Genomic DNA, 27,597 nt, shown 5'->3' on the forward strand with positions numbered 1-27,597 from the left:
TTTTTTTCCAGAAGATAAAAGACCAAATTCCAGGTCAGATAAGTCAGAGGATGACAGGCAAAGCCAATGAGACACTTCATAGCCAGCCTGAATTGCCACTCTGAAAATCAGCAGTGTTCTGTATGGGCCCAGTGTTTATGCTGTGTTGCACCATCTCAGAAAAGTTATGGCTGTCTGCAATGGTCACAGAAAACTCAAGTTGTGGTAATATGTTGTCCTGGTTAATCCATGTTTCCTTTTGCTATGGCATGAAAGGAGAGCCACAGAAGCCACAGGAGCCATAGAAGGACTTTCTGTGTCCTTCAACAAGGAGATCAATATTTTGCGACAAATCTGCCTGCGCCAGTCAAATCAGAGTTAGAAACCCCTTCCACTTGCTCATGGAGTCCCTGGTAGACTGTATCTGAAAATGAAACAAGCTTAGATGTCTCTAAGTCCTTCATTTATCTCTTAAACAGTGTGATGTAGTCACTTTTTAAGTACCACCTCCTAAGCACAGGAGCAGGCAATTCCAAAGTGTAGGAAGTCAAGCACACGAGGCAAAAGGCTGGCTTGGTTGACCAAGGATCTTCTTCTAGAAATAAGGAGAAAAAGAAAGTATTTGGCCAGTGGAAGCAAGGTCAGGCAACACGGGAGGGCTATAGGGATGCTGTTCATCCCTGCAGGGAGGAAATACATGTGACCAAAGCTCAGTTAGAGCTGAAGCTGGCCAGTACTGTGAGGGACAATAAGAAGGGCTTTTTAAAATACATTAATGGCAAAAAGCAAGCCAGCAATAAAGAACTGGCTCATGTCATAGAGAGACCTCTCTCAATGATTTTTCAATATTCTTGGGAATCTGGAGAGGTCCCAGTTGACTGGAAGCTGGCAAACATTGTCCCAATCTTCAAGGGCAACAGGGATGACCCCAGTAACTACAGGCCCGTCAGTCTCACTTCTGTGCCTGGCAAAATTATGGGGAAGATTATTCTAGGACTTATTGAAAAACACCTGAAAGACAATGCAGTCATTGGTCCCAGCCAGCACAGGTTAACAAAGGGAAAGTCCTGCTTAACAAACGTGATTTCTTTCTATGACAAGGTCACCCACCTCGCTGACGAAGGGAAGCCTGTTGATGTGGTCTTTTCGGATTTCAGTAAAGCTTTCAATACTGTCTCTCACAGTATCCTCCTGGACAGAATGTCCAGCGTACAGCTGGATAAACACGTAATGCAGTGGGTGAGCAACTGGCTGATGGGTCGGGCTCAAAGTTTCAGAGTAAATGGGGTTACATCAGGCTGGCAAAGAGTCACTAGTGGGGTTCCGCAGGGATCCGTCTTAGGGCTGGTACTCTTTAATGCCTTCATAAATGACTTGGATTCAGGATTGGAAGGAACACTAATTAAGTTTGCCGATGACACAAAATCGGGAGGAGCTGTTGACACTTCCGAGGGCAGAGAGGTCCTGCAGAGAGATCTAGACAAATTGGAGACCTGGGCAATCACCAACTCTATGAAGTTTAACAAGGGCAAGTGCTGGATTTTGCACCTGGGGCACGGCAACCCTGGATGTACATACAGGCTGGGGAATGAGAGGCTGGAGAGCAGCTCTGCAGAGAGGGACCTGGGGGTTCTGGTTGATGACAAGGTGAACATGAGCCAAAAGTGTGCCCTGGCAGCCAAGAGGCCAACCGTGCCCTGGGGTGCATCAAGCCCTGCATTGCAGCTGGTCGAGGGAGGGGATTGTCCTGCTCTGCTCTGCGGTGGTGTGGCCTCACCTCGAGCGCTGGGTGCAGTTTTGGGTGCCACAGTACATTAAGGATATAAACCTACTAGAGAGTGTCCAGAGGAGGGCCACAAAGTTGGTGAAGGATTTAGAGGGGAAACCGTATGAGGAGCAGCTAACATCACTTGGCTTGTTCAGCCTGAGAAGAGGAGACTGAGGGCAGACCTCATCATGGTCTGCAGCTTCCTCGCAAGGGGAGGAGGATGGGCAGGCACTGATCTCTTCTCTCTGGTGACCAATGACAGGACCCAAGGGAATGGCAGGAAGATGTGTCAGGGAAGGTTTAGGTTGGATATTAGGAAAAGGTTTTTCACCCAGAGGGTGGTGGAGTGCTGGAACAGGCTCCCCAGGGAGGCAGTCACAGCACCAAGCCTGACAATATTCAAGAAGCCTTTGGACAATGCTCTCAGACACGTGGTGTGAATTTTGGGGTTGTCCTATGCAGGGAAAGGAGATGGACTCGATCCTTGCTGATCCCTTCCACTTCAGGACATTCTATGATTCTATGATTTGTAACTAAGACTGACATTTACAGAATTGTTTCCAGATACAGACAAAAATATATACAGAAGTCCAGGGACAGCAGATATGTCACAGATAGCACATGGAGCAGATCCAACAAGAGCAGCTCCGTTCTCCTTTCACTCCTGTCAGACCAGATCAGGGTCACTTCCAAGAAGCCCAAAGGAGTGATTACACTGGTGTAGAGTGAGATGTGAGTCCACTGAAGTCAGTAGATCTAGATTACTGACAGGTCCTTAAAACCTGGCCCTCAGTTTTGATTTGCAGTGAAACCTGGCTATTCTGGACCTCACTAATTTGAACAAATATTTTAGGAACACCGAAGTGTTGCCACATTTGCCATTTCTGCTGCCTTGCTAACACAAGACTCTGTACTTCTAATGCACACACATTAGCACTATTGCTTCTTTCAAATAAATACTTCTGTGAATATTTGTTTCAGTAAAAGGACATGACTGTATGTGAAAGGAATATGCATTTGCACTAGCACCTGCCCAGAAATATGAGTTTTCACACACCCAAATGATGATATGCCCCAAAGACTGGATCTGTGAAGTGCCTCTGTACCAAGTACAAATACTCAAGTAAAGATATGGACACAGAATGAAATGGCAGCAATTAAGAAGCCCGATATTATGCATATACTTAGTGGGAAATAGAAATTGAATGTCCCAGAGATTTCATTTCATTGATTTCATTACTGTTAATTTCTTCCTAAAGAAAAACTCATTATGCAATAAACTGGTAATCAGTGATAGTAATACAGACACCTGCCATTTCTTCCCCTTGGTATTATATTAATTTTGAATGAACTAAGTTATTTTAATAGACAAGATCCTCCACATTAGCATTGCAGCAGAAACTGCTGGGAAAGGAACAAAGAACAGAGCAGAGAACTTCATTACTCCAGTATTAAATTTCCTGGTGCTCCCACATCTCAACTATTGCCTTCATTTTTGGCCTGAAAAAGAGTATATTCAGAGAATGATAAAAAAAATCAATCAAAGGAACAGAACATCTTCCATAAGAAGATAAATTTAATAGTCCACTTTTCAGCTGGGACAGAGACAACAGATGGAATATAAGAGAGAAGTCTAAAAAGTTATGAATGGGAATGAAAGGATGAATAGGAACAATTATATTCTGTTTCATGCAATCCAAAAGGGAAGAAACACTCAATGAAATCATCAGACAGCGATCTCAAAACATAGGGAATCACATTTTCATGTATTGTGTAATCAAGCTGTATTTGTTACCACAGGCTATTTAGACATTATTAAAATATTACTTATTTCAAAAAGATAATAGCAAAATTGATAGAGCACTACCCTGTAGGAAATGATTATATGAATGCAGCCTCTGGCTCAGAAAATATGTAACTTGGTGACACTGAAGGCTAGGAAGATAGAGACAGACAGACAGACAGACAGACAAGGACCAGGCATATTTCCCCAATTTCACCTGGACTTTCCCTAAGCATCTTCCACTTTCTGCTGCTAGATAAACCGGACAGACTTTCTTACATCCAGCATAACATTCGTTATCATACTTTTCAATCTATGTACAACAGCTGTCAGGCATGACCATTCTAGATTGTGTCCTTCCAGCACAGTTCTAATTAAAATGAAGTATAACTAACGGAAGAGAATTGCCTTTTCAGAAAAAATACTAATTGATTTCACACTGTTTAGGAATTAGGTTCTGCTCTGTTAATTAGACAGTGTTCGTTATTAAATTTTCAAACTCATGAGAATATCTACAGCAATACGTGCACTTCAGCAGTCTTCTGTTTATACTTTTTTTCTGTTTAACATTCCTGTTTATTCCCTTATAAGCTTTTACATGGTTTTTTCCTTTTCTCCCCCTTTTTCTCTACCTCATTTGACAGTCACTGGGACCTCATACTCTCAGACCAAACCAAGAGTTTCACCTGAGGCACTTTTTCCTTTTGCACCACACAGCAAGACCCATTTGGGCTAGTTACAGATTTGTCCTTTCCTTTTATAGAATCCTCTTTACAGCATGTCATTATTATCCCTTTTTTTTTTTTTTTTTTTTGGCATATGTGTGCTATATTTTCCCACTTTGGTGGATAATAAGAAAGATTTTTTCATCCTTCCCACTTAAGAAATTAGAGCACAGTGACATTGTAAGCAGCAGAAGTTTCTTACAGAAGCTCTAGCATTTATCAGTTTTTATCCATTGGCCTTGGATGTTCAGCTGTTATTACACTTGATGTACAGACTTCAAGGGCCATATATTGAATTATATATCTTTATTGCCCATGCTCAAGTTACTGGCATACAAATGAAACAGTAAAGGGTTGCACGTTTCTACTAGACTTTGGATTATGGAGAGAAATCATATATAATTAAATCCTCTTAATGGCTTTTTATTGGGATGAAATTGAATCAGGCTCGTCCCTGGTGCTTAGCACCACAAAGAATGCAGGAGAACAGTCAGAGTTTTTAACTTTCATGCTGTTGGATATAGACTTACAGCTACATGAGTTTTTAATACCACTACTATGAAATGCTGCAATCCCCCTGTGCAGCCTGGCAGCAGGCAGGGAGCTCGGGGCACCTCTGCCAGAATTGTGGCCACACTCTGCATTGGGCTTCAGCACCCAACTCACTGCCCCTTTGAGCCAGCCCCACAGTCTGCCCAGAGGCACTTCTTAATCCTCTCCTTAATCTTTCCTTTGGCATTGAAAAAGCCACCTGTGCTTTACCGCACAGGCTGTTGGGGGAAAAGGCTTCGCCAAGGCGGGGAGGGCAGTGGAGCTGGGAAGCAAATGCCCCCCCACCCCCTTGAAATTGTGCAGGACCTACAAAACTGCTGCTCCAGGCAAAAGGAGAGGAAGAGAAAGGATCAGCATCTGCCTTGGCAACGTAGAGCTTTCTTTGTTCTTCCAACTCATTCCTATTCCTCTCCTTGGTTTCCTGTAATTTGTAAGTAACCAGGCAAGGAGGGGGGACAGGCACTGCCTGAGACATTTGTATCCCATCTTTCCCACCTACTGATCTCCCTTCCTGTTACTGCTGGCCCTCGGCTGTGCTTGTGCAGACAGGGAATACAGCATGAAATGCTTTTCCATAAAAAGGTGTGGCAGCACCACAGTGTCAGCACCAGAACCGTCTGTTTCTGCCCCATTTTGATTTACACCATAGCATTTCTATTCATGATGCTTCACCCCTAATGTTTACAAAAGATAGCCAAAACCACAAGCCACTCCGCAGCCCTGCATCCAAAAAGCATAAGCCTATGGGATATGTGCCCACAAGAGGAGGTTTGCTACCAGCTGCAGAGGGTTTGGTGGTAGGCACAAAGGTCTGTCTCAGAGCATGGGGAGTCAAGAGCAGACAGCATACATCCCAGTGCTGGCAAAACTTCTCCCCGCACTCTGCCGTGGGCTTTGCTGCTAACGAACAATCTTAAAACAAACTGACATTGATCTTTATTAAGTTTAAAATGCCAGGCCTCAAACTGCAACAGATCAAGAAATGCCTCAGGACCAGGTGGGGCAGCATCAGTAAGAGAGCTGAAGTGGTACCTCTTGCATCCCTCCAACATGCCTTTTCAACCCCATCGGCCACAACCCTGAGAACAGCAATTTTGTGTCAGCTGAGGAAGAGAAAGTGAGGGGGTTTTTGCTTCACATTATGGATGGGTTCTTTTTTAGTTCTTTAACTCTTCTTCATATTCTTACTAGCCGCGACCCAAAACTCCACTGCCAGACAGGACAAAAAAAAAAAAAAGATTCTTATCCAAGTTCAAGCAAAATTTTGCACCATCTGGTTTCAGTAGAAGCAAGACTTCACCTACATTTACAGCTCAGATGTCCCTGGCTCTTCTGCTGTATGGCCATTTCACTTCTCTGCTCTGTGATCCAAAGGAGCAGGAGCATCCCACTCTTTTTTGTGTCTTTTTAGACTGCGATTGCTTTGGGAGAGGAGCTGCCTCTCCCTGTGTATTTGCACACTGACTGGGACAGGGTCCTCACAAGAGCCTGAGCAGGTGCGAATGTAATACAAATAATAGTATTCCTAGTGAGGAATAGGATGTAACCATACAGAGACTTGAAGAAGCCAGTGCCATGAGTGAGGTCTAACTTGAGTCCATTCCCTTGCTTTTATGTGGAGAAAGCCCAACCTGAATTCCTTCCCCTGAAAACATCACTACTTCAACTCACCATTTCTTTCTGATTAATACCTAGGCTTCATTTTGGCATTTACATTGCAGTAGGAGCCTTTAATCCTGTCTTCACATTATGGTCCATTAATAGTATCTCTCACAATACACTGAAGAATACCAAGGTTAATGTGGCTTCTGATGAACAATTTAATTTTAAAAAATCCAGCCAGTGAATGGATGTATTATGAAAATGGAGCTCTCATGACCAGTAATGTGCCTCACACATCCTAGTAACTAAGGATCCTAGTAACTAAGGTGAATGCATTCAAGCTGAAATACCCAGTTTAAGAGCAGTTGTCTGAGCCTGTTTCTTCCTTAAAAGTAATACTTTAATTTTATCTCTGCATAAATGACTTTAATATTTGGATGTTCATGTCAAAGAAAAATAGATAAATGTGAGAAAATAAAGCCCCCGTTACTCAGATAAGTGGATTTTTTTTTCCTGTGAGTAGTTATTAAAAAATATATGTGTCTCCAAAGCCAGTTTCCATAAATAATTTTGCTCATGAAGTGAGTGTTTAGTTGTCTGCATCTAACTCTGGCCAGCTAAGTATGAGATGAGGATTTTCTTCTGAAGCACTCACGGGGTGCTTCACACACAAAAACTGGGAGTGCACATGATCCTTTAGAAATATGACATGAATATCAAAGGAGTTTGCCTGCATTAGCCATCTTTTTAGCACAGCAGTACATTTCTAGGAGCAAAGGTATCTGCACCAGGAAGGTTTTGTAACATTTTTATTCCTCCACATCTAGCATTAGATGCCTCAGCTGTAACTGCATTGATTACGCCTTGTTATATTTAAGAAGTCTTCCGGATATTCCCCCTTGAGTATTTCTTTTTCTTTTCTCCACCATTTCATACTTTTCTCTTCTTATTCTTCTTTATCTTCTTTATCTTCTTTAATCTTCTTTATCTTTCATCCCATTTCCAGCCTTTTTTACTCATTTTCTCACAACAGCTGTACAAAAGGCTCTTATCGTTAAGCTATTTACAAGTGTGTTAGAACATGGACTATCAAGGATTTGAAATATCCTTTCCAGCACTTCAAACAATACAATACTGAAAATAAATTTGGAAAAAAAACTTCCTACCTATATTGGAATCGTGTATCAAGACCGTGGGAGTCCAAACACAGCAGTTAAAAGCCAGCACAAACAACAAAGGGACTCTATTAATCACAGCCCCACTAGGTATCTGGGGTCACTCATTTAGTTATTTCTGGATGTGTAGTAGACTTTGAACAGACAGGGTCGCCAAGTTCTTTTGCCAAATGTGTTGGAAACGGAAATTGTTTGACAATCCAGTACAAAAACAAACCAACTGCCTTCCAAAATTGTTGTAAGGGGATTTCAAAAATGGTGTGAACACCAGAGAAACAGGCAGACTCACAGCTGGGGTACAACGGCATTAGAAGAGGGGCGTCAGTCTAAATGAGACTTTACCCCATGGATGTTTTGCCACAGGGAGGGGGGTCCCTTTATTTTGATCCTGTCCTGGGTACCTTGAACATTTTGGGTGAGAAAAAGGAATGCTGTTTAAGGCATATAGTAAAGGAAAATCGTATTAGGGGTGTGGAGTCAGTTCCTGAGGCCTGGTTTAGCTTTCGTTCAGACACTTACTGGTGCCAATGCAATTTGCATCCAGTAAATAGTGAATTAGAGTATAAGGATTTTCTTAATTATCATGCATTAGTGGACAAATTACTATTGAATGTGTTGTCTGCCAGCATAGCCTCCAGAACTATGTGTAGTTTGATATGGAACTCTAATTTTTCACTCTTCTCATGGATTTATGTTTATAAGAAGTAGTTCCAGACAGCAGAGGATTTGAATGGAAGAAAACAAATCCTGAAAAATGGGGAAGTGCCCCAAAGTCTCAAAGGCATTTGCTGCCTCCCAGTGAAAGCCAATGTTCTTTTCAAAAATGCTGCTTATAGGCACAGTCCAAATCATACTTTTTATTATAGCATCTCCATGGGCCTTGGATATGTCCTTGGTGATGTCTGTTTACCAAATTTGAAAATGCTTGATTTTATACATATTTAAACACCGTGGAGTATTAGCCTTCCAAATTAACAACTCGCATGTTTCGTGGGAAAGGACATTACAATTAGTATCTTAGTATCTTTTCTATTCAAACCCCCAACAGGGAGGGAAATAGGTTGTTAGACCATTGAAGTTACTTTTAGATCACTTAAGCAAAGGGTCCACACAATTCATATCAGCAACCAAAATTTAATGATGATAACTTTTCCAAAAGTGATGAAAGGTTGACACTGAATAGTAAATTAAACAGAAAGTAATTTCACAACCACTGATCAAACCGAGTGACTCAAGCTGGTCCAACAATTATAAAACAAGATGAAGATATTAATTTATTTCAGTTTCACATTGTACAAAATCTTTCAAAATAACTTATGTTTTGAAATTACATTAAAATAATTATATTAAATTACATTTAAAGAAAAGCTAAATGCTAAGTATGTGAAATCAAATATTTTGCTCCAAAATAACTTATTTTTATTTTGTGATTATTAAAATTGTTGATGTTTGTATTAAACTTACGGGGCTTTTATGATTTTTCAATTAGTGTACAAGTTTCCTTCTTTGCCCAGCTCTCTTTCCCTTTGGCTTATTCTCCTTCCATTCTCCACCAGTAAATCTCCCTCTGCTTTTGGCTGTGCCCATCTGGGCACTTTTTGTTCCCATTTGCGACATCTTTCAGCCTGCACAGCAGTTATTTTCTCCAAGTCAAAGGTCTGAAAAATGCTTGCTCTATTACTATCTGTTCAGCATAAGCTGTAATGGAGGTAAGAGCAAGGAGGAGCCTTTGTAAGGTACCAACCATTTCAGCAGACCATTCCCATCAGCGAGTGCTCCAGGGGGCACAGTTTGAGAAATGAACCCTTAACTGCAACCAGACCAGAGGTGAAAGCAGGTGCATTAAGTGGCCAAGATGGATGAAAGTAGCTTTTTCCTCTGATCTCAAGCAAGCCATTCCAGCCTTGCAAAGTCAGATATGTTTTACTCCAGTGTCTTGTTGCAAGATTTTCTGCCTGGCTTTTGCAGACTTTTCTAGAATCTGCTTAATTTGCCTCGTCAGTCCATTTGGCTTTATGTATATCTTACCTTTGTTAAAATACGTGTTTTCTCCTCTTAGTTGGATCTTGCTCATATAAAAGAATTGCAGCCTTTTTCACTCTATTTAAAGCCACACGATAGAAGTTAATAGGATTCATTATCACTAATTGTAATTATTGGTTGAAGCCCTTAATTTAGGCCTTAAACTAATTCATTTTTATGGATAACAATGGCAACAGTGCATTGTGATCTGAAATACCCACATAGCTTCCCGGAGCCATATCTCATTCCCTGATTTCTGTTTGCTTCTCATGCTCCCTGTAATTTATTTTATCCAAAAGCATACAATGTTGTTTATCATTTCCAAATAACCCATCTGAAACATATTGTCTTTTCGACTAGACTTGCCTGGAGGGTAGGCCCAGTGCTGCAAGTTCTTTGGCTTCTCTCCTAGGATTAGTGGTTTCATTTTAGTAATTTGATTTAAAATTAATAATCAAGCTTATGTTCTAGACAATTAGTTTGAAAAGAATAACGCAGTATTGTGCATAGTCTGTAGCTGTTTAATTCGTACCTGCAGTTTCTTCTTCCTTGCAAAGTTTCAATTTTTAACTAAAAACAGCTTTTTTGTTACTTTCTAGAGAATAAAAGCCATTTTTCCCTTCCTAAACAGTGAGGTAAAGCCAAACATAAATATCATGGGGGGGAAAATTGTCTGAATTGATTCTGTCTGTCTTTCACAACAGTAAACTTCAAAGTCTGTTATTACCCATTCAAGCACATTAAAGGATAGTCCAACCTGGGCAAAAAATACACCCCTCCTGTGTCAGCAACCTCCTGTTTAACACTGTACATACCTTCAGCCCCCAATCCCGTATCTCTGCATATTAAATGCTCATAGTTAAAAGACTGCAGCTGTCAGAGGTTGAGCAACCACCACAGTAACCCAGACAACCCAGGGCAGTAACACATGACAGCACTTCTTGTTAACAGAAGTGCTTTGGACACTTCTCTGCTGTTGCCTCAGGCACGTACCTCAAATTTAGCTAGTGCCTCTAAGCCCGTGCTATTGAAGTTAATTTGGTTTGTACACAGAAGTGATCTTTCCAGACAGTGCATAGAACAACAAAGCAACAAACTTTACACGGTTTCCAAACTCAGTGAATTGTTGCCCTACATGAGTTGCTCCACAGGAGTAGTTCATCTCAGCCACATGTCTCTCTGTTTCCAGTCCCAGGAGGCCCAGGTGCTGAAACATCTGGCAGAGAAGAGAGAACATGAGCGAGAAGTGCTCCAGAAGGCTTTGGAGGAGAACAATAACTTCAGCAAAATGGCAGAGGAAAAGCTGATACTGAAAATGGAACAGATCAAAGAAAACCGTGAAGCTAATTTAGCTGCTCTTATTGAACGCCTCCAAGAAAAGGTAACCACACCATCACTCCTCACCCCAGACTAGAGAGGAAAATCTAATCAGTATTTTGAAGAGATGTTGTGGGTAGCTCCTATCTCAGTGGCTACATATGAGCAATTTTTAAGTCAGAGCCCCTGACGCCTATCTAAACTGCCACTCACTTTTGAAGACTGAACATCCATAATCACACAATCACAGACTGCCTGAGGTTGGAAGAGGGCTCTGGAGGTCATCTGGTCCAACCCAGCTGCTCAAGCAGGACCAGCCGGAGCAGTCTGTCCAGGACCATGCCCAGACAGCTTTTGAATATCTCCAAGAATGGAGACTCCACAACCTCCCTAGGACCTGTGCCAGTGCTCAGTCATGCTTACAATGAAAAAGGGTTTCCTGATATTCAGAGGGAACCTCCTGTGTCTTAGTGTGCTAGACCCATTTCCTCTGGTCCTGTCACTGGGCACCACTGAAAAGAGCCTGGCTCTGTTCTCTTTGTACCCTCCTTCAGATATTTATATAAGATACTGCCCGAGCCTTCTCTTGTCCAGGCTGAATGGTCCCAGCTCTCTCAGCGTTTCCTCACAGGAGAGACTGAGAGATGCTCCAGTTCCTTAATCTTCATGGCCCATTTGCTGGACTGTCTCCAGAGAAACGTTGATTTCCTACCTTTTAAGAAGTGCTTTGAACAAAGGAAAGGTCATGTGTTTAGATTTTGACTTTTAAGAAAAGTCATTGATCAAATCAAACAGTTGTCCTGTGTCTGTAGTTGGGAAAAAATCTTTTCTATACGTTAAAAAAATCTTTCCTATACATCAAAAGGGGCCCGTTCTTCCATAAGTCTTGCAACTAACAGAGAGTAAATTTTCTTTTGGAGATTTTTGGTTCAGTCAAACAAAACAGGTAAATCACAAGCCCCACCATGCAGGACCAAGTGTGTCCTTCCCCAAAACAACCCTTCCACACGAGAGGGAAATGTGCAAATAACAATTTAGAATTGTTAAGAAAAAATTCATTAGTTCTGCGTGAGTGCTCACTTGTTTCTCTCATTGATGAACTTTCTAATATGTTAGTAAATTGACTAACAGAAAGAAAATAGTTCTCAGTGGTTTTAAATGGATCTTCTCCATAAGCACCTCTATTTCTTTGTTGGAGGTGGCAGTCTCATGGAGCAGGAAATAAACAACAGAAACCAAAGGATGATGTTAAACATGACTATGCAAACGGAATAATCCTTGAGCTTAAGAACAGTACGCAGATTACTTGACATTTTTGCATTAGGTTAGTTTGCAGGCACATATTCTAAAGCTTATGAAAACAAAGGGAAAAGCCAATTAGCCATCTTTGAGGCCCAAAAGGAAATGGGAAGGACAGCTGAAGCATCTCTCTGTCCTAGGTTAATGTTAACAGACTGTTAAGCCCTGTTTCTACAGCAATATGGTGGCATATGTGCGTGAAATCTAAAGAAGGTTTCTGAACAAACGTGACAATAACTCATTTGGGAACATTGGTACAGATGAGTAATTAAAAATTGCATGAATATACAGTTTTGCCAACACAAAAGTGAACCCTGATTATGCAGGAAAAGAAGTGCAATATCTGGGTTCAAATCTTCAAAAGTTACACCGAACTGTGGATGCCCCAAGGTTTTGGTGTCTAAAGGTTCCTAAAGTTATTAAAGATAACTTATGTGTACTGCAGTTACCAGGGGCAAAGAGCAAGTCCCATATAAAATCTGGCATTTGGAATCATGGGTCTTATAAGGAACTGCAATTTACAGAGTCAGTTGATGCAATAAGCTGTCTTGGCCTGTCATCCATACTCTAACTCAGACAATAAAAAGATAACTGTTGACTTCAGTGAATTTTTGACCGCAGATGACCCTAGTACAAAGTAGCTAGGGAGTGCCTTAAACTGAAGTCCGCTAGGGATGGATGTTTGCTTCTTTAGTCACCTTGTGCTTGTCATTTGGTTATCTGCGGGCTTTTTTAGTGATAAAACACAAGGTAAAAGTGTAATGGTTTGATAATTATAATTTGACAGTTTGACAATAATAGATTTATAAACATCCCAAGTAGAACATTCCTAAATTCATTTGACAGTTGTTCCTAACCACAGGCCCTTTGCCACAGAAGTATCTGAATATACAGTGGCTCAAGTAAGTCTAAATTAGTTATGACTGCTTTTGTAAAAGGGAACACAGCATGGCTGGCAGCAGACAGAAGGGCCTAGCATTGACTTTTGGTAGCCATGTCCCTTCTCCATCACAGCCAGAGAAAGAATGGAGAGGACAGCTAGCTCCATTGTTGTGTGTAAGCAGATGTTTGAGATGTTCAGATTGACCCATCTTGGTGGAAATAAATTCTTGGACCTTTGTCTATGGTTCCTAAATGCTACAGATAACACAGTAACTAACACTTCTGCATAGAGTGTGCAAGCAATTAATTCAAGCCTTCCCTATATTTAGTTTAATATCTAGGAATTCAAAGACCAAATGTGAGCACGTGGCACATTTTATGCTGCAAGCAGCCCCTCTCTATGTAGGCCTTTAAAATGAAACTCTGTGAGGTGCTGAGGATTATAAGGCCATATCAGATAAAAGAACTGAGCTCCAAAGCATGAGCAGAATGTAAGCATCAAACATGCCTCAGGCTGGTCTGGTGGATGACACTTGTCCTGAGCTGCATCCTTTAAAGATGGTTGTGCTATGACATGAGTTTTGCACAGGCACCAAATGCACAACCTAAACGCGTTGTCATCAGGAGTCTCCCTGGGCAGGCGGAATGAGAGAGAGGTTTGATTTTTCCCTTCTTGATGTTTTCCAGGAGAGGCATGCTGCAGAGGTCCGTAGAAACAAGGAGCTCCAGGTGGAACTGTCTGGCTGAAAACAGCAATGGTGGATGTGACCCATCCCCACCATTAGTAAACTTCCCCTGCCTATATTATTATGGATCATGCGATATCAGTATGGGAAATGTATGACATGGTTTAAAAGAAAAAATAAAGAACTCAATAAAAAACTTTAAAAAAGAAACAAAAATAAAAACAAAAACAATGCGGTCTCTTTGCAGAATGATTTGCTTGATGTTTAAAAAACTTGGATCTTATTTTGTAAATACTTACATTTTTGTTAAAAAATACAAGTATTGCATTATGCAAGTTATTTCATAATCTTACATGTCCTGTAACAGGCTTCTGATGTTGTCTATTTCCACTCGGTTGAATTTGCTGGGTCTGTTCATTCGAAGCACCTCACGTCTAATTCCATTCCCCGCAACTTTCATCCCAACCCACCACGAGGTCAGTAGTAGTTCTATGGTGCTAGAGACCAGTCATTGCCTAATAACCTAGACTGCTTTGTTGAAACAGTGACTACATCACAGATGTCGTGACTTCACGTTCAGCTGTCCAAGACAAAAGGCTCTTAAAATGTAGTTTCTTCAAACGCAACTTACGCTACAGGACTCTGTAGTTTGCTATATAATTGAGGTTAAATCACCACATGCAGCACCTGTTGCTCCTGCTTTTTGAGGTGAGGGGCAACAAATACAGCTGTGCAACAGAATGAAAGCAAGTGGGATCAGTTTGAGGCAAATTTAAGGGGCACATTGTACCCATCAAGCTATGACAAATTCTGGATGATGCCAAACAGCCATACAAACGCTAATTGTAAAGTGAGCTTAATTCACCACTTGAAAATTTATTGATGGAGCAACTAAAAGCATCAAGTGGCTTTATCTGTAGATGCCATGATCTATGATACTTATCTGATGCTACCACATTACCTGTGTAACAGTACAAGAGGCTACCCAATATTTCACCTCGAACCCATGAGCCAGTTGCTACCTTTTTTTTGACACTGCTGACTTCCATTTGTCATGACCTTTACTCTTCAGTGTTAGCCAACCCTACCTAGTGACAGACATCTAGGACTAAGAGGGCTGAAGCAGGAGGAATGACTAGACAGGGTGCTTGTGCCAAGTACAGTATCACCAAACCTAACACATTGCCCCCAGAATAGCTACAGTTTTGAAGTTGTCCCTACCCCCCCTGGAGGTTGCTGCCTGCATATTCTACTCTTCATTAGTGCTATTTTCCTGTATGTCATTGTGAGCAAGCTGTGATTAATAAAGAATTGGGGTTCTGTGAACTGAAAAAGGGCTTGTCTCTTCTCTCACTCCATTACTTCTCTGACATCTGCCCATGTGAGGTGAAAACCTAATGTAGTCCTAAAAGCATGGAAATGAGACTTAAATAAGACCTATTAATAAACCAAGCCTATTTCTCTGCTAATACAGAACTAACCCCTGCTATGTGCTTTCCAGTGCTTAGGCTGGTTGTTTTTAAAGATTACCGTATAAACTGAGCCTATAAATGTGACGTCTAGCACTGAGTTTATTAAAAAGAACTAGCTGCACACATGCGCATGTACATGCACCCCTTAATCCTGACTCAATATTGGTAAAAAAAAAAGGAATTTGGGGAAAGAAAAGTGAATAATGTAGCTGTGCATACGTACATCAATAGCTGCAGCTGTTAACACACTGATTTTCAGGGTAAAAGAGATTCATTTACAGGATTTATTGAAAAACACAAAATCACTAGGGAAGCCGCTGAGCTGCAGAACTAAGATATAAAATTGGATCTGACCCCATTTAGAACTGGACAGGTGCTCAAAAATTACCTCTAGGATTAGTTTTCTGATTTAAAGTCATGAAGGTGGCATCATTTACTTGCTCTTTCGGAGAGATGGGCCAAAAGCTCCAGATCTGCAACAGTCAGCTTCTGACCCACGCAGCCTATTTTATTTCAGAGCCAAGTGAAGTCCCTGGCAGACTTAACCTGCGATCAAAAAGCAGCAGAAGCTGATCCAGGCGTCAGGCTGCAAGCTCAGCTCTGTGTGCAATGAGCTCTGTACCACAGAATGAAAGGAGTACTCCAACTTGTTAATGCAGCTGGGTTTCCTTGCCTAAATTCCTTGTCTTTCTGGCAAAATTACCAGAAGTAAACCTGACAGAGAAGCCGAAGAGCAAACTATGAATCTGGATGTCATGAGCTTCAATGTTGCCAAGCCTTCAAAGTTTGTATATTGCTTTAAGCCCCAGTAAGAAACATCATTCAGTCAAGCTTATATTTCAATTTAAGGTCCAGGATCTTGGTTTGAGGGCTGATGGTTTCATTTACCAATGTGAAGCCACTTGCAGTTTTCCCTGTCCATTGACTTAACAAACTCTGATTGGGCTTCAAGCCCTTTTCCTGTTTGTCCTGCTGGCTATACTTGTTTGGAGAACAGGCTAAGGACAAAATTCTGATGCTGAGACCAAGCAGAGCAGCCTGCCTTGCCTCCATGGGGCTAAGCTATTTTCCCCCACAAATCAGTGTATCCACATCCAAAGTGCCAGCTGGGATGGACCCTGGCACATGTTCACCCTAGCACAGACCTGGGCATTGCCTGGGAAATGCTTCTCCACAGGTACCAAGTTTGCACCAGGGAAACAAGTGAAGAACAAGACAGTGTGAGCGCTGCAGACCCATGTCAGAGCCCATGGTCTGTTCCTGGTCATTTGGATCTTTTAACAGTGGTGGGTTTAGAGATCATTTTATTAAGGTATAGCTATATTTTGAAGGCCTGTTTGCAAATACGCTGCATATTTAAATAGCAAAATAGAAATATCTAGAGAACTGCAGCATGGTTGTTTCCATATATTACTCCTGTTCCCTTATATTATTTCCTTATATTCTGCTTTGGTGCTGCCTTTCTAGCTCCTCCCTGCTTGTGCTAGCAAAAGCATAGTGGTGCCATGGGTCTCTCTTGTGGAGTTACAGATAAAATATCTCCTTGAAAAGTAATAAAATATTTAAGACACCCATTTCTAAAGTATTACCATTCTGGCTACTTGAAATATCTCCATTTATTTTTCAATTCAATGACAAGAGGAGTGCTCAGGGCTTTTAGATAAAAAAAAATAGGTCCTGTCTTTAACTGTAGATGCTCAACTACATGCTGTGAGCCTTAGGCAGCTGATGCTGCAATGCAGTTTTCCATAGGCTGCCTGAAACCTCCCAAAGGACAGGAGGGAGCCTCGAGCACCGACATTGCACCACACAGATGCTCCCTCCTCTCACTGAGGTATATGATGTCTCAGCATCAGGGCAGAGCTGTGCAGCACACCAAGAAAGGTGCTTGTGACCTGTGGCCTCTGCAGGTCCCAGGGCTGCCCCTCCGAGGGTCGGGAGGTGTCATGGTTTAGCCCCACAGCAACTAAGCACCACGCAGCCACTCACTCACTCTGCCCACCCCAGTGGGATGGGGGAGAGAATCAGAAGAACAACAGTAAAAAAACTCATGGGATGAGATAAGAACAATTTAATAATTAAAATGAAATCGTAATAATGATGATGATATGACGATGAAAAGGAAAATAACGAGAGAGAGAGACAGTGCGTTGAAACCTAAGGAAAAAAACCCAAGTGATGCAACCGCTCACCACCCACTGACCAACGCCGTCAGTCCCCAAGCTGCGATTGCTGCTTCCCCTGGCTAACTCCCCCCCAGTTTATATACTGAGCACGATGTCATATGATATGGAATATCCCTGTGGCCAGTTTGGGTCAGCTGTCCTGGCTGTGCCCCCGCCTCTCCCAGCTTCTTGTGCACCCAGCAGAGCATGAGAAGCTGGAAAAGTCCTTGACTAGTGTAAGCCCTGCTTAGCAACAACTAAAACATATCCACAATATCAACACTGTTTTTAGCACAAATCCAAAACACAGCCCCATACTAGCTACTATGACGAAAATTAACTCTATCCCAGCTATAACCATGACTGTAGGGCTCATTTTCCTGTTAGCCAACCCATCAGTTATGTCAAGGCTGCCATGAGGAGACTGCCTGAGTAATCAAACAGGAATGATTCAAAAACTGTCACAGTTCACATGATCCTACTGAAGCCACAAAATTTATGCTCAAACCAAGTCAAACATTTCCAAAGTCAGGAGGCTTGGATGTAGGGTTTAAATCTATCACTGGTCCAGAACTTGAAAACAATGCATTTTTTCCCTTTGTTATCATGCTTCTTGTCACATGGAGGTGGTGTTTTCTGAATGACTGGAGCAAAATCCTAACCCTTCTATGCCAAATAGTAATATCTGTCTGTTCCCTCACTCCAGAATCCCCAAACATGCCACCGATGCACAGCAACATGCTACGCACACACACACAGTTGTTGTCTGCCTTTCAGCAGTCTTTTCAGAGGGACGGGCTCTGTGATCAGCATAGGAAAGAGCTTTACTTCCAGCACCTTAAACCACACAGAGAAGTACTTCTCACTCATCTCCCAGAAGGAAAGTAACATGGTTTAAAACCTACATTTAGGGCAGCTTGAACATCTTCTTTCTCATCCAACTGTTGCCAGATCCCATCATGTCAAATCAAACTCTCTCATCAGGTTTTTGGTGGAGAGAATAGAGGATTGCATAGGAAGCATCCATCATGGATGGGAAGAGACAGTTCCTACTTATATCTTGCAGCACATGCCCCATTCTGAGCATATTTCAGCAGTGGAAGGAGGCAGCCATTCACTCAGCAGAAGGGATATTGTGAGGGAGGTAATGGGAGAAGTTTAGATAATCTTTCCCATGCCTCAGGGCTAGGACTGCAGTGATGCTGACGCAATAGTGCCATGCAGTGGTTAGTCTTAATAATGAGGATCATTATTAATGATTGCATCAATCAGCGTGCCAGGGATTGCAAGGATTTCCTCTGAAGGATATCCATTTAGGCTGCTGCACAGTTTACACTAGGTCTTTATATAAGGTAGATGATGGCTCTGAAATCTGAAGACTGAGTCCCAGACCTGTTCTGGTTTAACTCCACTGTAACGAGTGGCACAACTACGGATAGCTTAAGACCAAAAAAGGGCCAATATTGTTGTGTGGAACAAGGAGTAGCCAGAATTACAACTATTGCAATACCACCATCAAGAACTCTCATGGCTATGAGAATACTCTTTGTTGTTGTTGTTGTTGAATTCAGAAATTTCAGTTACTGAAACTTCAAACACATCTAGAAAGCAACAGATCATACACAGCAGCCAGCAAAAAAGAAAGACGGAGGACACGATAAAAGCAATGTTAGAAGTATAGGGAAGAGGAAGAAAAGCTAGCATCCATAGCCATCAGCAGATCAGGGGCTAAATGAACCATGAAACAACTCTCACATTTTAAAAGTAGACTTCATCTCCCAGCAGAGGAGAAAGGATGGCTACCCTTGAGGTTGTCTCCCTTGAAAAACACTGAGCTCCTTTTCCACCCCCACCCTAGTACTTGGAACTAGGGCACAAGACAGAGGAGCCTAGAATCCACCCTACAGTATATATGTAAATGTAACCCATAGCTCTGCGAGAGCAGAAGTCAGAGTATGCTATGGACTTCCCATGGATTAAGGTGTTCTCCAACATACAATAAAATGCCTGTGCTTCAGCTGTTCATAGCTTCAGGGTTACGCTGATGCTCCGATAGCATGAGATTTAACTTTTCCCCTGAGAAAATTAATAGAGGTTCCTTTTTCTATTCAAATGTCCACAAAGACCATAGGAATGCATATAACTGATAATTTACTTAGCGAAACATTCACCTTTTTCAAGTTTACAATGTGATGCCATGCTCCCTTTCTTTTGGGTGGCAGTAAACAGCTGCTAGAAAATGTCTTCCTGCTGTAACAGGTTGGCTTTGTTCAAATGGGTTCCAGAAAAAGAAGTTCCTGGGCAGCTCCTGGAGATGGAGAATACGATAGGCATTATCCAAGATACAGCCCAAACAAGTGTGATATAATGAAACAGCCAAGCTGCTACTTAATATTTTTTTTAGCTATTGTAGTTGCAACAGACTTTTAAACTTTGGAAAATAAGTGGACCATAATAAAATACACTTTTTAAACATTCATTCTTAAAATATACCATTAGCCAAAGTCTTTAGATAATAGCTTCCACAGGTTCACAGTTCACAAAAAATCCCCGGCTATGACTGCTTGTGACCAGAAGAGGGCAAGCTCTGATTATTTAGCAGGCAAATACAGATGGTAAGTTTTGCTTAGAAAAGCCCGTCAAGCTGTGCTCTATCCTGAAATCCTGCTTTAGAGCATCATGGAGATTGATGTTCTATATTTGCCCTAAAATCTGGATTTGGGTTTATATGAAACATAAAAGATAGTACTTCTTCTTTGGGCAAAATTCATTACTTTGGCTAGATTTCCTTAACAATACAGCACTGGGCAGGCATCGTATAAGCTAAAGGATAAGGTAGCAATATAAAACAAACAGGTTAAAATTAGCTGCTCTGTTAGTGTGGAGTTTAGGAACTGGTTCCTACCCCCACGGAGTCTGATTCAGCCCTCCTGAGTGCAGGAGGGAAGCAGGAAAACCTTGCTGCTTTTCAGCTGGATTTTGAGCAGGCCAGGAAAGGGTGATATTCACAGCTAGAAGCAACCAGACTCAGCAGCTGGGACTTCCAGCACTGTGTTTTACGCTTACACGTTCGCAAATGAAAAAACTGGTGGAGCACTGTGGCATATGAACAGGCTCAGTGAACCATGAACCCAGACTGTCCCTGACACAGGTATTTGCTCAGGAGCAGCACCAGATAAATGCATGTCTTCTGCTTCCAGGGATAGGTTTGGAAGCAGCATAGATGCTTGCTCACAAGACACAGCCTGTCCCTGAATTAAGAGTTTCTGTTAGACCTTTAGGTGTCCCCACAAAGGGCCAGGTCAGTTTTCCTTGTGCCATGCTCCCAGGACACCCTACCAATGCTGGTGGGAGCCTGATTTGACCCAGCCTGGTGTGTCAGCTCAGGTCCCTGCCTGTCCAGCTACAGCCTGCAGCAGACCTCGTGGGGAAGGAGAAGATATCCCCTGGGTGCTGCGGGGAAGGAGGATGCTGCCAGCTGCCACTGGGAGACAGCAGAAAATGCAGCAGCAGCACCCAAGTTGGGGGAAAATAAGGACAAAGTTAGGGGGGCCACTTCTGCTTTGATTTCCCCCCTGGCCCTGCGACCTCAGGAGGGGTCCTGTGGGAAGGAGTGCTGTGCACAGGGTCACAGGGTGTCCTGGGAGCTGCGCTCTGGATCCATCCAAGATGCTCTTCAGCACTGACACTGCCACGTGGGTGTGGGGCCCTGTGTGCCCCAGCTCACAGCCAGTCATCAGCCTTGGGCATTATCTGCCTGTCCTGGCCAGCTGTTGGCTCCATATGAGCTGACTGTAGAAATTATACTACCTTTTTATTTTTCAGTGCATTTTTACCCTCCTGCTTTATGCAATAATTAAATGCTTGGGCTAGTTCTTAAAAAGTTAGTATTTTTCTGTGAAAGGATTCATGATGACCTTTGAAGGCAAGCAGGCATCTCTGTTCTCTCAGGAGGCAACCTCCATAGCTTTGATACCGCTCATCAGCAAACCAAGCTGTAATTTACAACATTGAAATTCGAGAGATTCTTCCTCATTATTTCCCATTATTTTTATGGTTATACAAGGTTGCCAGTCTCTCCACATCAAGGCCGAAGAGAGGTTTTTTCTTTCAAAGCTACCTAGTTGTGGAGGACTACGAGAAGACAATAAAAATAAGAGAGACACCTAATAACATTCTTGCCTACCTAACCATTTTACCAAAAGGCTGATAACTCAGACACCATCTTCCAGGGCTCTGGAACACAGAGAGTTTACAGTGTTGCCAGGCTCACTTTTGGCCAGTGCAAGCTGCTGCTGTGCCTGGCAGGTCCCAAGCAGGGCTGGGGAGTCCCACGTTCCTACTAGGCAGCCTGCACGCAGCTGCACTATTTGGATTCTGTGATTATTTACTGAGACACAGGCTGTTTGCACCGTTTGGCCTCCATGTTGAGGCATGTTTAATGCTCATGGATGTAGCAAGCGGTCTTGGCTATACAAAGTCCTTTGCATTGCCCAAGGCATCTGCTGGCTCTTGCAGCACATCTGCAAGGATGTATCCAAAGAGCCCTAAGATCTCTGGCCTGGGCTCAGGGCTGGCTGAGTTCAGTCAGCTTGAAAACAGGATCTCCCCAGCTAAGCAACTCCATGCTGGGACTCCCAGGACACGCCAGCGCAAGTGCTCGGCTGGTGTAGCACAGCTGCAGGGGCTCCAGCTCTCTGCCAGCTCAGCTCAGCCAGTGCAGAGAGCAGGCAGAGCCACCATGGCTGAGCAGGTCTCTGCAGACCCCTGAGTCAAGGCAAAGCTGGCACTTAGTCCTCCTCCAAACTCCAGCTCTTTTTCCCCCAGTGCAGCAGGTTCCTCTGGTCAAGGCTTCCCATGTCGTGGTTCCCCACTATTCCTGCAGCCAGGCTGGCTGCTCCTGTCTTTTTCTACAACAGCCCAATTAGTCCTTGGGTTTTTCTGTGAGTATTAAAGCGGGCTTGATTCTCTCTCCCCTCCAAGAGGCAGTGGGTAAGTCCAGTCAGCTGCCGCAATGCTGAGGCTAACTCCCAGAGCCACTCAGCCACCTCCTTCCCTTCACTGCACCTCTGCACCGAGACCTCCGCTAAAGGCGGATAGGAAGGCAAGGGTGTGGGCAGGATTTGCAGGTCTGTCCTGTAGCTCTGTGCAGGGCTCCCCAACACATTGACCAATTTTTCAAGCTTTTCCAGACTCCTCCTACTGCTTCCCTCTGAATTAAGCAAGTATGTAATGGCAAAAATGATGTCTTGCAGGTTTGATTAATTCTGCAGCTTATGAACCTTCACTTGCAAGAGCAGCTGCACTGGGTGAGACCAAGAACCCATTTGGCCCAGTACTTGGCCGCTGCTGGTGGGCAGTGAAATACTCAAAAATTAGTGTAAGAACAGCATGGGCACATGGCGATGCTTCTCCAGCCTCCAACGATATAGAATCATAGAATAGAATCATAGAATGGTTGGGAAGCACCTTTAGAGGTCACCTAGTCCGACCCCCCTGCAGTGAGCAGGGACATCTTCAACTAGATCAGGTTGCTCAGAGCCCGATCCTACCTGACCTTGAATGTTTCTAGGGATGGATATTCTAGATATGTACTTCTAAAGCTGCCTGAGCAAGAATTACATAGTTCATTTAACACCCCAATGGATATTTTCTTTTATTAATATGTCTAATTATTTTTTGAGGCTAATGAAAACTTCTGGTATCCATAACATCCCACGACTGAGCCTCACAGGTGCTTGATTTCACCTAGTAGCGGTGTCTGCTATCTGCTACATCTTCAGGAAGCTCATCTGTTCCCTCACAAAAAGAAAGACAGACAAGAAACTTTGAATTTGTTGGCAAAGAAGGGAAATTTCCTGGACAAAGTTATCCTGTTCCTCCAGACCAGCAGCTCCCCAGCTCTCTGAAACCTCCTCACCCACCCCCTACTCAAACACCAGCATGAAGGCAGAGCCACCCCTCAAAAGTACAGTTTATCTATGTGTTTCCAAATTATTCTATTTCTTCCCAGTTTAAGCAGCGTAACTCTTGAGGATCAGTCTGTTTTAACAGACATGCTCCAGACTGTTATACAATGGACGTACAGATGTGCCTTCCTGGCCTGCACAAGCCAGCTCCTGTCCTTGGCAGTCACTAGCCAAAGAGTAGTCCTTCCCTTAAGGAGAGGGTCTCTCTCCATGCAGGGTCTCAGAAGCGGAGTAGCTCTTCTGACTAACTGGAAATGGATACCCATGCATACTTTGTATTTTCAGTTTCTGGCCCAGGGTGAAAAGCTGCCACATGGAAACCCTCCTAGCCAGCACAGCACACCCAGAGATGCTACTGCTTACTACTGTAAATATGGAGCACTGTCTCAGATTATATGGAAAACTGGAATTTTTTTCTATGTTTTAATACTGGAAAAATTCCTCCCTTTTTATTTGGACCAATAGAATACAGGGAATATTTTTTCATCTTCCCATTTTACTCCTTTCCAGGAGTAAAGAGGAGGGGAGGAGGGGTGGAGGAGAATAATTCCCTACACTGGAAGGGGATCCCTGCTTTCCCCTGTCCTGTAATACAGAGGGACCATGATGCAGTCAGATACTATTTTACCTGTAGCATTTAAGGATTCCCCGGGCAAAGAAAGAAAGGCAAGAGGTTTCTAAACTGAAGATAATTGCTTCCCAGGGGAGTAAAGCACAGAGGTATAGCCTGTCTCTCCCTTTTCCCCCCACATTTCAGGCTGTTTTCCAATGGACTTAAAGGCAGGACAGAAACAAGAAATCAACTAAGTATTCAGGCTTGCTAAAGATCTTTGTATGCATTTTGTAGCTCTAAAGTCCTATGCCCAGCATAAGATGATGTACAGATCTGGAATGTAAACAAAAATAAATTATTAAAAAAGAAACACACCATGTTTCTAAGCAGTATATTGATTTCTGCAGTAGAAATCAAACACAAATGCTCTGATACTGAACCCCAGCATAGCTATACCCATAAACTTAATCTTTCTTGGTTTGTGTACCATGGGAAAACATGATCCTTCTCATTTTTCTGCTCAGTGATTTATACATTATTCTGGTGCTAACAACAACTTATTTTCTTTCCACTGGCCTTTAGTAGAAGCTATAGTTGACTGAATGCACAGAAAAGCTTTTGCACAGTGCATACTATCTCATTGAGAAAAAGCCTTAAAACATGCTGTCACATCTTTCCATCACTATGAAGACAGTATTGTTCTTCAAAGGTCCACTATGTTTACAGTGGTCTTAAAAGAAAGGAAACAGAAATGAAATATGAAATTATCTACATTATACTTGGCCAGACACGAGCCAGCTGAAAATACAGCTACAAGTAGCTAGGGCAGTTGCAGTTTTATTCAGCAGCTGACCTTACAGAAAGACTATGAATTTGAGATATCAGAGTGCCTAAAGAGTTGGAACAACTCCACAGCTTTCTCAGAATTAGGCAAGACTCATGAATCTTACCATCTTGAGGGCTATTTCTGAGGAAATGACTGGAGATGGAGGCAAATAGCATCGATGGAGCAACAGACTTTAGGAAAACAGAAGCAAATGGGTATGTGGGTGATAGTATTAATATTCATGATATTCATTGCGTTGCGTGAGGTAGCTGCTACATGTCAACTGAGGTAACCGTGGCAGTAACTGCAGATATTTTATTACATCTACACCTGAGGAACAATTCCAGTAATAAATTACAAATACGGCACTTTGAATATAAGTGCAACAACCAGCCTGCTAGTGGAGAAACTACTAACTAAATGTCTTCATAGGTTTTGAGTATGATATGCCACTAAAGTAATACAATCTATGAAGCATTAACAACTCCATAGGGAATCATAAAATTATTTTCATATGATTTTCCAAAAAGCTGCAGAAAAAAAAAAACAACCCACACCTTTTGACAAGGGACTAGCAAGGAGGATTCTTCATGCAGAAGAGGAGAAATTATCTATAGTCCCGCACAGAAACAGCCTCCTCATGAAGTGGAGGCCACCTGCAAGACACAGAATGGACACTTCTGCAAACAGTGGGCCAGATAGATACATGGTTTTGTGCAAATGACCTGCATTCAGGTAGCTGCAATTACCTGGCCACCACTGACAGATTTTACGCCGCCCTTGGAAAGTTGCTGGAAGCACAGACACTGTTCCTCTAAACAGTATTAAATTCAAGGCAACTCAAAGCAAAAATTAAAGCTTCTCTAACTTTGTCTTCTCACCCACACTTTGGATGACTCACATGCTACCTATTTAAGCAGGCCTCTCTCATTGCACAAGTCCTCAGGCAACTGCCCTAGTTACCCTTACAAGCTACCCATCCTCTGAGTAAGCCTGTGCATGGCACTGGGCTTCATTTGGTACAGCAGCCATAACAGAATGTGAATCGATGAACTTCTCAAGTGCTATTGAACATCTTAGAAAGGACACACACACACCCTTGCTACCAACTGCTTAATATTTTCTGGCGAAAGAGGTCTCAGAGGCCATGGTAGAGAAAAATACATAAACGAGAAGGCAGTTTCTAAAATGCGTCTGGTTTACCCCATCTTATGTGTTTTGTCCATCATAGCATAAAATAAGATAATACTCACAAGTCCTAGTAAAAATGTTTCATGGCAAATGCAGGTCATTCTTTGGGATTTGCACAAGGGGGTAAAGAAACATAAATAACAAGGTAACACATCATTTTGAGTGTTTGGACCTCATGAACTCATGTGCGTTTCTTGAAATAGTGCAATGCTTACCCTATGGAAACCTGTTTAAGTCACACACAAGTAATTGCACAGAATCTAATACTTGTTGTCAAACTGAAGAAGTGTTTTACTTTGTGAAGAATTATCTCTGCCTCTCAAAAACCAGATGTGGATCTGCAAAATTACTTAAGAATAAGTTTCTTTCCTTTTCTTTCTCATCAATCACAATCTGATTTACTTTATTTACTTAAACCAGGACCATTTTCATGGACTCTTAAAAGAGAATGAATTATAATTAAATGGTTGTGGCATTCTGAACATATCTGGAATTCTTTAACTGGACATCGCTAGTAAGCGCTGCAAATGCTTTGTATTACGTTAGCATTTAATTGGTTTTGATCACTCATGTTTTCATTCCTGATAGAGTACGGAATGACTTTTTGCTGTTGAAACATTATCTCAGATTTCATTATTCTAATGAAAAAGTGACGGTCCTATAACAGTCACAATAAATACATCCCCAAAGTAAAATCTTTTCAGTTATAGATTTAAACATATGCATTTTGATCATAACTTTTAAAAGCACACAATTTAAAATTAACTGTGAACTTCATAGAAAATGACAAAATGATACTTACAAAGTGTGGTTGTTCATTTTATCTTTGCATGGCTAATAGAGGATCTGACCTGAATATTCACTAATACCAACAGAAATTTCATAGAATCATAGAATCACAGAATCATTAAGGTTGGAAAAGACCTCTAGGATCATCAAGTCCAACTGTCAACCCAACACTATCATGACTCCTAAACCATGCCTTGAAGTGCCACATCTACATGTCTTTTAAATACCTCCAGGGATGGTGAGACCACCTCCTCTCTGGGCAGCCTGTTCCAGTGCCTGACCACTCTTTCAGTAAAGAAATTTCTTTAATTCAGTAAAGAATTTTTTCCTAATATCCAATCTAAATTGTTCCACAATGTCAGTAAATGTTGAATCAGGGTCCAAACAGGCCATTCAAAACCTCATAGTTGAAAAGCTGAGTCATTGTAAAAAGAAAACATTTAGAGTCACTTGAGTAAATAAGAAAAGGCACACACTGTGGCCCTTCAGACAACATCCTCTTTTTATCTAGATACCATGACATGATTTTCCCTAAAATGGAAAGTGCATTGCTGTTGATCTGGAACTATGGCAATCGTTCATTCATCACAGGTTTCCAAACGGTACCTGTATCTGACTGCAAACTGAAAAGGGCAATGTCGGCAAGTGAAATACTGTCTTCGGCTTCCTGCAAAAAAAGAAGTAGTTATCTGGTTAAGTACCTGTAATCCCATGTGGGACTCAGCTCAGGAGCTGCATCCCTCCATTCTCTGACACAGATGAACTTTCTGGGTGAACTACCTTCCCACCCTCCTGCTTGCCAGAGCTCTCAAGAGTTTATCAATCCTTGTTGTGTTATTAAT

General features: G+C 42.2%; 1 protein-coding gene across 1 annotated transcript in view; it reads left to right on the forward strand.

Annotated features, from left to right (window-relative positions):
• The window catches only part of STMN2 (stathmin 2), a 42,461-nt gene extending 27,342 nt beyond the window's left edge, over positions 1-15,119 (forward strand). The window contains exons 4-5 of the mRNA XM_075085292.1: positions 10,796-10,987; positions 13,792-15,119. Coding sequence (XP_074941393.1) covers positions 10,796-10,987; positions 13,792-13,851 — 252 coding nt within the window. The 3' untranslated portion in view covers positions 13,852-15,119. The remainder of the gene's footprint in view (positions 1-10,795; positions 10,988-13,791) is intronic.
• The last annotated feature ends 12,478 nt before the right edge of the window (positions 15,120-27,597 follow it).

Source organism: Phalacrocorax aristotelis, chromosome 2, assembly GCF_949628215.1.
Source record: "Phalacrocorax aristotelis chromosome 2, bGulAri2.1, whole genome shotgun sequence".
Classification (NCBI taxonomy): domain Eukaryota; kingdom Metazoa; phylum Chordata; class Aves; order Suliformes; family Phalacrocoracidae; genus Phalacrocorax; species Phalacrocorax aristotelis.